Raw genomic sequence first — 10,530 nt, forward strand, 5'->3', positions numbered from 1 at the left:
ATTGCAGAAAAAAGAATGGTTTGAATAGTGAAGCATCAGGACCATTAAAAAGGAGAGAGGGTCATTAACACCTATGGAGTGGAGAGAGATCAACAGGAAACTGGGAGATTTTAGAAGTCCCTTGACTCTCCCAGCACTATCTGAATAGAAATACACTTCCCCTCCCAGGCACTTAGTTTGAAATTTTGGATGGAGCAGGAATCAAAGGGGGGTGCAAACTGCACCCCTTCACCTTTGGTGGATCCGAAACATGTTTTCTGTGAAATGTTTGCTTAATGTACCCCTTGGATCTCAAGAGAGGGTAGACAACCTGGAGGGTATCAAGAGAGGGTAGATAACCTAGACAAGTGGCAGGGTCGTCTTCTCAGAAGTAAGAAAAGTAATATTGAGTCAAGAATCTGTGCCCCTGATTCAGGCACTGTGTTGCTGTATGACCTTGTGCTAGCCACTTAGAAAAATGCATTTCAAACATGCATGATTCACTTAAAGACCAAAATTGGGTCAAAACACTAAAGGAAAACTCCCATTTCTTCCTTTGACACAATACCCAAGGACAGTGGGTTACTCCAGCAAAGGACAGAAGATAACTGCTTGGGATGATGCTCCAGTACACAAAGGGATCTGACGTACCCGGTTTATGTTGTTTCAGTGATCATGCGAGTACCACAGCCGCAGCCAGCCCGCGCCAACAGTTGCTGGAGCCTCCAGCACGCTCTTCTTTGTTCCCAAGTGGAAGTAACGTCACTGAAGACCGGAGCCTTTCTCCTGCTAGCCCAGACTCCAGGTGAGCCCTGCCATTAAAAGAACAGCTTATTATAGGATGGGATGAAGGTTAATACTGCAGCGCCCAAGCCCTGAAACCATTTCCCCAGATGTTGTAGTTTTCTCCTCTGTTACATCAGTAGCTTCATTAGACACACATTGCTACCTTGTGGAAAAAAAAACCCTGGCCATTCGTGGGAATGATTTCACATAGGCTTTATAATTCGCACTGCAGCATGAGGATGGCTGGAGGGTTTTTGTAGCAGCATATTGAGGGAGGAGAATGAGGAAAGAGACTGGAACACCACATCAAGAAACAGGACGACAGCAATAACCGTTAAAGTCACAATTTATCGAGGGTTCCTATAGTTGAGGATATTGCAACGTTTTCCTGTTCTCGGTATGGGGAGATCTGTGCCAACTGCTGAACACCACTAGGGAGGTATTGTCGGTCCATTCAGGTGATTTTCATGCATGTTGTGACATCGGAGAACCCTCCAAGGCATCGACCCTCCAACCCACCTGCTTTCTTGCCACATTTCCCATGTGTGCACACGTTAATGCTGCTCCCCATGCCTTGGCTAGCCTTCTAGCTCCTCTGTATCTCCAGTCTGAAATAAAGCAGACTTCTGGGGATAGTGGAGAGGCCACTACTCCTTCACTCAAACATGGTAAAGTGCTGGGGGGGGAAGCTCTGGGGGTTGGGCAGATTAAGTAGCCCCATCTCCTGCTATTCCCCGAAGAACTTGTTATCCCCTGCAAGGGAAAGCTGCTGTGAGGGAAGAGAGACGAACCCATTCCAGGATGAGAATAGAGAGAAACGTGGTCGACCTTCATATAAGAGAAGAGGAAATTGAGGAGCAGCCTAGTGGCTAATCCCATTCCCATTCCACACAGGCCACGATGCCTTTTCAGGCATATTTGAAATGTAAAGTTTTGGCTGTCTCTCTTTTCTTCTTTTTTCCTTGCTTCTCAAAATATTTGGCATTAATTACTTTTCTGAAGTATGTGCATGCAAACAAAGACCGGGCCCATCAAGGCCTGATCCTGAGAGATTTTAAACATCCGCAGCCCCCATTAAGGATGCTCAAGCTGTAGGCTGGGGTGTTGCTGCTTTTCTTGCTGATGAAATGTTCTGTTCCTTTTAAATCCTAAAGAGCTGGCACATTTTCACTCCGTGCTATACAGCCTGCCACTCTAATTACAGCAGTTAATTAGCACACTGTAAAAATGTTGAAATCATAGGCCTCCATAGATTTGTCCGTACTGGGTATTTGTACCACAGTGGTGCGTGCTGACAGAGAATGGGGTGAGTGCGAAAGAGAGATTAAGTATATAATAGGTTGCTGAGGGATTATGCATCATCAGGCCATACCAGTAAAAGGCAAGACCTATAACTCAAGAGTGTGAAGCAGTGATGAGCTGTAAAGGTCTTACCCTTCACATCTGGGAATAAATATGTCTTTCCGTTGTCCCACATTGCGGTCTTTTGACTTTCACAGTGTTTTCATTTAACACTGTTAATAACACAGTGAAAAACAACCGAGAGGAGCGAAAAAGCAAACGGCTAATCTGATTCATTTTCTTTGCCTGCGTCGGGCCTATGGCAAATTTATCTAGAGTCATGTTGTCAAATCCACTGGCAAGGAGAAGTCATGAAAGCTTGGAAGAAATTTGTTTAGAGGCATGATGGAAATCTCCTGTGTAAACTCACATTTGTGTTTTGGTACCGAAAAAATCTTCAGAGGCTTAGCAATAAAATCTGCCCTGTTTTTTCTTTCTTTCTTTCTTTCTTTTTTTTTGCCTGTATCACAGTGAATTAATAAATATACTTTTGTTTTTCAATTTCATGCTTCCAACATTCGGGATGGAAGAACCAGTAAAATCAAAAATCATACCGGGTAAGAGTATGACGTAAATGTAAACGACTGGGCACAACAATCAAAGCACTCTCGTCTTCCCTGAGATCAGGGCCAGCTAATAAGTTAGATAGCAGTTAGGGCAACTCTACACATGCTAAAATAGCTGCAGTAAGGTAACATTCAAGGACTTCTGCTGAAGCCTTAACTGTTACAGAAAAGGAATCACCCGTCTCTCTTCTATTTTAGCTTTAGAGCTATTTACCTTAACTCAGGTTTAGGGGATGTATTTGGAAGCCATGTTGGTCTGAGATGAACAGAAATGCAAAAATCTAGAACTCTTGGTTCAGAAATGATGCCTTTTATTAGACCAACTAGGAAATCGCAAAAAAAAAAATCTTTTCTATTTCCTACCTATGGGGACTTTTTACCATCTTTACTTTTCCCAGAGCCTGATAAAGGGTGTTTGAGCCCGAAAGCTTGTAGAAAAAGAATTTTTTTGTGATTTGGTCTAATAAAAGGTAACATTTCTGAACCAAGAGTTCTAGATTTTTGCATTTCTTTAACTCAGGTTTAGTACTATTAATTCAGATATAGAAATGACTGACCATTTAGTATTAGAGGCACTGTCAAGATGCTTAAAAAGACTTTTTATTTTGTTTGACAAATTTGAATAAGAAATGTAGAATTAACTATAATAACTTACAGGACTAATGAAACACTATTTAACTATTTGGACCATTTTTTGCCTAGCCTCTGGGTTTTTTAAACTTAAAATATAATCTTGAAAATGAATGCACGTTCCAATAAAGGTACATTTGTTTTTGCTTTGATCTTAAACTGAATCTTGCTAGTCCCCTAGCATATTACTAAAGCTTATAGTTTCACTTTAACTGGAGGCAAAATATGTGTTTTGTTATACGTAACGATGCAGCACATAATCTGCATTCCCCTTTTCAAAATCCTAAATCTGCCCATGGATGTACTGATATAAGTCCCAGTTTAGAGAGAGGTTATGCTGGTAGGAGCTCATCTGTCAGCATAATCCTATAAGAAACAGCCTATGCTGTCAAAAGCACTTTTCCACTGACAGATTTACATCTGTGCTATAGCTTTGTCAGATGATGATGACGACAGTACAGAAATGTTGTAGATCGTGCCCCAGCTGACCTGACCAAACCAGCAACATTTTTTGGAGTGAGACATGACCTGTGACAGCGACCGGTTCTCTCTCTGGTGCGTTGCTTTCCAACGTGCTGCATTCATGTGCTCTGTATAGAGATCAACACCGGGTTCATTTCAACCTGATTATTTTATTTTTAGTCTCTGTTCTCTGAGCTGCATATCTCAGAACAGACGTACAAGTAAATGACCCTTCAGAAGCTAGTATTTGCTTTGGCATTGATGTTTTTTAAAAAATCCAAGCTGCTCTTTGTTCTGAGCCTGTATTTATCACTCTCAGTATCATAAAATCATAGAGAAGTTGGGCTGGAAGGGACCTCTGGAGGTCATCTCGTCCAACCCCCTGCTCAAGGCAGGACCATCCCCAGCTAACTCCCTATCCAAATCATACAAGTCCTTATTTAACCTATAAGTAATTTTTCTACCTCGAAGCAATTTCTTAGCCCTGCTGCAGTTTCATCTAGTAGGTATTATGAGACATGGAAATGAGAGTACAGTTAGGGTTAATTGGACTGCTTTGTAGCGCAGTATGTGGTGTTGTGAACATCCCTACTTCCAGTTGAATGCAGTGGAAGATGTGTGCACGCAGCACTTCCCAGGATCTCAGCCTCTTCCCATTGAAGAATCAGGCCCTTGGTAAAAAGATTGTTTTCTGTTCTTTTTGGCATGTACTTCTCTCCACCTTTCTTCTGATTTTCATTTTAATTTTTAAAAGCTCTGCTAAGTCATAACAGATTGTTCCCAAAAATTCAGCTGTTACAGGTGCCAGGTTCTACGCACCTGGACACTGAGGCAACCTGCCTGCTTAGGCACTGTCCTTCATCCATATTTTCCACAATAGAAACAAATGCAATAGTGGATGTTGTGCCTTGAACACTTATCCTGCTGACCTGACTCCCTCTTCTTGCTCTTTTCCTGGCCCTGTGCCTCTCACAGTCCATTCTCTAGACCACAGCTTTGGTGGTCAGAGCACTCTCTTAGGAGGTAGAAGATGTGGGTGTGAAACCCCTTAGGCGGAGGAGGAGATTGAAGTGAGTTCTCTAATTCTCTGGGTGAGGGCCCTAACTTCTAGGCTGTTATCTAAATGCTGGGTGTTATTATTACCATTTAAATGGCTGGTGGTCATTTCTTTCCAAGAATACAGGGAAGCACCTTCTTTGGTAGCCAGTGGGGTCTCCCAGGGTTCAGTACTTGGACCAGTGCTTTTCAACATCTTCGTTTATGATCTGGATGTGGGGGTGAAAAGCACACTGGTAAAGTTCACCGATGACACTAAGCTGCGGGGAAGTGTGGCCACTCATCAGAACAGGCTGATGATCCAGGCAGACCTGGGCACATTAGTTAGATGGACCAGGACCAGATGCTGTTCAACACTGAGAAGTGCAAAGTGCTCCATCTGGGGAGGAAAAATCAGCAACAAATTTACAGGCTCGGTGGTCCTATGCTAGCTAGCACCGCATCCGAAAGGGGGTCATAATTGACCGTAAAATGAATACAAGCCACCAGTGTGATGCTTCAGTTAGCAGAGCAAACAACATGCTGTCATGCATCAACCAATGCATCTCAAATAAAGCTAAGGAAGTGATACTCCTGCTCCACTCGGCATTAGTGAGGCCACAGCTGGAGTCCTACATCCAGTTCTGGGCACCGCACTTCAAGAAGGATGTGGAGAAGCTGGAGAGAGTCCAGAAAAGAGCCACTCGTATGATTAGAGGCCTGAAGAGCAAGCCGGATGAGGAAAGGCTGACAGATATGGGACTGTTCAGCCCAGAAAAGAGAAGACTTTGGATGATTTGGTGGCTGCTTACAAATATATCAGAGGACAGCATGAGGGGCTAGGCAAACAACTATTCATCAAAGCGTCCCGGGGAAAACCAGGAGCAACCGTCATAAACTCTTCCCTCGTATCCTGGATAGGGAGGCTGGCATCTGACTCTGGGATCTGGATTCCACTTAGAGAGCCAGGAACCTCAAAGCTGGGTGTTGTGGCATGAGTCATCCTAGATGTGGCCCTAAATGACTTGCTCAGGGTAACATGAGAAATCACTGGGTACTGAAACCACATCTTCTGACTCTCGGTTCAGCCACAAAAGCATCCTCTTTTTCTTATCTAGATGTCTCTAGACAATGTTGAAGTCTCATGAACTTGGCCAGTGACCTTTTGAACAACTGGATATTGATAATATTCTTAAGCTCTCCATTTTAGTCCAAAATCACTAACAGACAACTTGGTGTATGATGTTGAACGTGGAACCGGAAAACGCAACTTCTGATTTCTCGTTCTAGCTCTGAAGCGGATTGACTGTGACATGAATCCTCTCCTCGTTATTTTTTCCTGTCTATGATTGATTGATTAAATTAATTAAAAATTGAAGTGGAGGGAGGAGTGCTTGTTTACTAACCCTGAAGGAGGGCTGAAGAGATTGTAATGTGTGAGAAAGTAAAGCGCTGTGTAACTGGTAAGCAGTCTGATGTATTGCAGGCTCCTGATGGATTAATGTCACTTCAGTGACATCAGTAATACTGTCATGTTCACTGCAAATGGCCTTTATTGCATTTAAAGAATACATATTTTTCTTCACAGCTCCAAAGAGTCATGTACCAGTACTGGGTTATCCATAATCTCCTCGGCGCATGCATTCTCTATGGAAAGCCTGTCTGTCCCATCCCCAGCTCCCAGTGCTAGGTATCCTGAAGACACCAACACTGCGCACACAGACATAGGAGGAATTGGGAATGGAATAGCAAATATGAAAGGTTTGAATTGTTTTCCACCTTTCTTTTCAGGTTTTGTTTTTGGGGGGGTTTTGCTTGGGCTTTTAATCAGGATATTATAATAGTGGTGTATTTGCACTGAGATGACATTGCAGTTACCCTGTTTGTGCATCTTAATGTTAACAACGACCCTTATTTCAGTTGGTCAGAAAAGTCTTTACATGACAGAGAATGATTGCAGTGTGAATGCCGTACACTTGATATACCTGTCTCAGTCTTTATAGCGTACTGATATCAGCGGTGCTAATAGTACACGTCTTAAGAAAACCCAAATGGTGTTCTTAAATTTAGAGACACATCAATATGTCCCTTCTGTGAATGAGGATAATCACTAGGGAATGTTGAAGATGGTTTGTCAACACTGTTTTTCATCAACAAAAAAGGGTTTTTAGTCCACAACAACAAAAAACGACTTGTCTTTCAAAAAAGTAAAAAGCAAAAAACTGCAGTGCCTCATGGGATTTGGGTCAGCACCCTGTCCCCTTGTTCTTTGCAGTGGGCCAGGTGCCCCAGCTGCATGCCATCGCTGCCTTTTACAAATGTTTAGCCTAGGTAACTTGGATGGCTCACAGGTGAATATTTAAATGGACTGAAATTCTCCAGCTCACAAAAGCTTCGAAAACATGTTCCTCCATGCTGGGAACTGTGAGGGAGGGGGGAAGGGAGCTACAGAGGAAGATGAACACCTGGGATTAAAACATATTTGGGACGTCGTTCGCTTCTTCCACAGCACTGACTAATCGATGGCGTTTTTTTAAATCCCTGCAGACACTGAACCATCGAGTGACAGTCTTGAGAAAAAAGCCAGCAGATCCAAGTCCAGTTCTCGTGTGCCCCAGGTCACAAACCGGCCAGGCTCTGACACCAAACCTGTCCTACCTCCCATCCCGTCGGGGCGGAAGAAGACCAAGCCTTGAGGACTGGCACTAGCTGAGATCTTGCCTTGATCGTGCTGATCCCTTCAGTCTAACCTGAACGCTGATTTTTCACATGGTTCCTCCCTTGACGCAAGGAAAAGCCTATCCTAGAATATTATATTCCTAAATCCATTTCTGATTAACTCTGAAGAGCTCTTCTTTCTCCAAAATAAGTTATTTATTTATAACTTTATTAAAAAGTAATTTTTGCTTTTCCCAGAGCTAGAAATTATTTCCCTAGGTGCTCCTGGCTTAGAAACGATGCAGGCTTTTTTTTTTTTTGAAGCCCCACGTGCCCAGATCTTCCAGGGACTTTTTTAATGTTTCTGTTTCACAGACTTAATTGAGATGTTGAAGCTCGGAGGCCTTGATAATAACGTCAGTTATAGTGTAAAACTATGGAATTATTTTTTGTTAAGGAGGATTTAATGCGACACTCTGGTTTAAGTGGGAAGGGGAAACTACTCCATTCCAAGGCAACTTTTCATAGAAGCTGTTTCTTTGAGAAGTGAAAAGTTGTTCTTTGACATGCAAATATATGAAAATAAATAATACAAAAAAGGAATCATCAGACAGAAACGTTAATTAGTGTGATTTTTACTAACATTTTAACTATTACCTAATTATGCTGAGGGTGCTTTGGGCACTGTAAAGTAGAAGCAGAGTGTCCATATACCAATGCATAGATATAACTAATAACTCCATATGCCAAAAAATAAAAATAATAATATTCTAAAGACTTAATGTTATTACATGATATGACTGTAGATATCCTCGACAAATAACAGTTGCCCACCCCATTATTCTGAAGGCATAGTTGATATGGCTCTTTACATTGTACCGTCAAGGTGGGACACCTCTTTGCAAAAGTGCGAAAAGAGATGATCCGTTACACTAGCATTGATTAAAGTGTGTAGAGTTGCTCTGGGTTTATGTCAAAGTAGCTGACTGGCCCATATAAATATGTAGATAAATGCTTTGTGTGGTTTTCAAAAGTACCTCATGATTAGGGACCAAACTCCCATCAAAATCGGTGAGAATCTCCAGCATGCACTCGGCCTGCTACGATGCTTTACTAAACCCCACTACAGATCCATCTGTATCATCAGCTGCCCAAATATCTTTGCAAGTCTGTGTCCTACGGCCATACCTGGTCCACTGCCAACTCGCACTGTGACCTTGAGCAAGTCAACTTACTTTCTAGGTACATCTGTTTCAGCATTTTACAAGTGGGGATAATTTTACCGACCTGTGTCTTGCTACTGATACTAGGATTGCTTAATGTGTATGACGTACTTTGAGGTCCTGGCTCAATTATCACTGTTGTTATAATGTTGTAATAATAAGCAAGGAGAAACGGCCCCAGCGCTTGGTTCTGTAATGTCCTTATTTGTTCTGAGACTATTCTGACTAGCGCTCATTAAGCAAGGACAGGAGGCAATGAAAGACATCTCCCACACTCATGTCTGTTTGCTTTTCCATCTGATGTCCTAGGCATAAACTCCCTGTGTCAGTTCATCAGATTCCTCTCGAACGCTTCTTCGGCCCCCACCAAATGTTATTCACTTTTATAAATAACAGCACTAAAAACTCCAGCCTCGATGCTGTTCTTTCCTTTGTGGTCTTGAGGATGTGCTCTCTCCCCCATATCTCAGAGGGACCGGTCCTGCAACCACTTACGTATATGCTCAGTGTCAGTACCTTTAGACTCAATGGGAATACTCTTGTAAAAGATATTCACGTGCTTAAATCTGTGCAGGATGATGGTTTTAGTCTGAAAGCTTTTCCAAGCAGGGATGATATTTGTATAATTATACGGCCCCGAGCTCAGAGTTGGTACCTACATTACAACATTACTCTTATTTCCCTATTGGAATTAAAAATAGGACCCACCTACGATCAACTCTGTGAATCTTAACATGTTCGGGGCATCGATTAGCTTACATCAGTTGTGACTGCATTGAAGTTTAAGGAGTGTTTCTGGCTTTGCAATTATTCTCTGGGCCCTGAAACTTGCACACACATACAAATGCAAATAGCTCTGTTGAATTCAAAGAAACAGCTGATGTGTATAAAGCTACTCCGGTGTATGCATGCTTGCAGGATCAGTGTTTTGCCCAAATTCTTAGTTTAAAAACCTCCTGTAAAGATGTCAAGTTCTTCATCTTCATTCATTAGTTTAGAAAGGTGACAGTCAGTTTGACAATATGTTGAGCTACCCTTTTCCTTTCCCTGTGGCACCACACAGAATCAGAGGCAACGAGGGCTGGAAGGGACCTCAGGAGGTCACCTCTAGTCCAACCCCCTGCTCTAAGCAGGACCAGCCCCAACTAGATAATCCTGGCCAAGGCTTGGTCTACCCAGGTCTTAATCTCTAAGGATGGAGATCCCACCACCTGTTCCAGTGCTTCACTACCCTGTTACGTGTAACAAGCTCTCTCTTTCTCTGTTTCCTCTCCTACAGACCACAAACCTAACTGCTAGCCCAATTTGCAAGCTTTCCTGTAGGAATCATGTTGTTTTGACCTGCATTTTTCCTAGCATGCTCTGAAGCACAGTACCTCTCGCCAAGTGTGAAAGCAGCAGGGACTTTGTACTGCCAGTATGTAATATTTACATTTCATTTAGCAGATTGTTGAGCTTCACAGTTCATCCTTTTTAGTTTAGAGAATTTATTTTTGGTTGGAAGTTTAAAACTTGTGACTCGGCGCCTCTATTTATAAATGCAGATAGAGTTGGGGCTGGTTTTCACAGCTCTGTTGTTATTGGCAGTAAATATGTTTATTATATCAGGCTAGGTTAGACACAGTCAAAGGGGTCTCAGGTCTTGAGTTGTGCAGAAGGTAATATTACAAGTTTTTTAATTTCCTCTTTTTAAATTAAACACATCACATTAAAAAACCCAGCAATTAAGAGGACATACCCAAAACTTTTGCTATGGCTTCTTGATTTGAGAACTCAACGGTCAGTGCTGTACAGGTAATTAATGAAGCCTTGCATCAGTCATGTTGAGTAAGCAGTGCTCCTGTTTACAG

At 42.3% G+C, this 10,530-nt stretch overlaps 1 protein-coding gene across 3 annotated transcripts in view; it reads left to right on the forward strand.

The window, feature by feature from the left end:
- Positions 1-9,107, forward strand: part of LRGUK (leucine rich repeats and guanylate kinase domain containing) — a 69,867-nt gene extending 60,760 nt beyond the window's left edge. For 2 of the 3 annotated variants that reach the window (XM_019509630.1, XM_019509632.1), the window contains exons 18-21: positions 650-784; positions 2,637-2,663; positions 6,388-6,560; positions 7,347-9,107. In XM_019509630.1, the coding sequence (XP_019365175.1) occupies positions 650-784; positions 2,637-2,663; positions 6,388-6,560; positions 7,347-7,495 (484 nt within the window). In that variant the 3' untranslated portion in view covers positions 7,496-9,107. The remainder of the gene's footprint in view (positions 1-649; positions 785-2,636; positions 2,664-6,387; positions 6,561-7,346) is intronic. The other variant, XM_019509631.1, reaches the window with a different exon arrangement.
- The last annotated feature ends 1,423 nt before the right edge of the window (positions 9,108-10,530 follow it).

Source organism: Gavialis gangeticus, unplaced genomic scaffold (assembly GCF_001723915.1).
Source record: "Gavialis gangeticus isolate Ggan-Ray unplaced genomic scaffold, GavGan_comp1, whole genome shotgun sequence".
NCBI lineage: Eukaryota > Metazoa > Chordata > Crocodylia > Gavialidae > Gavialis > Gavialis gangeticus.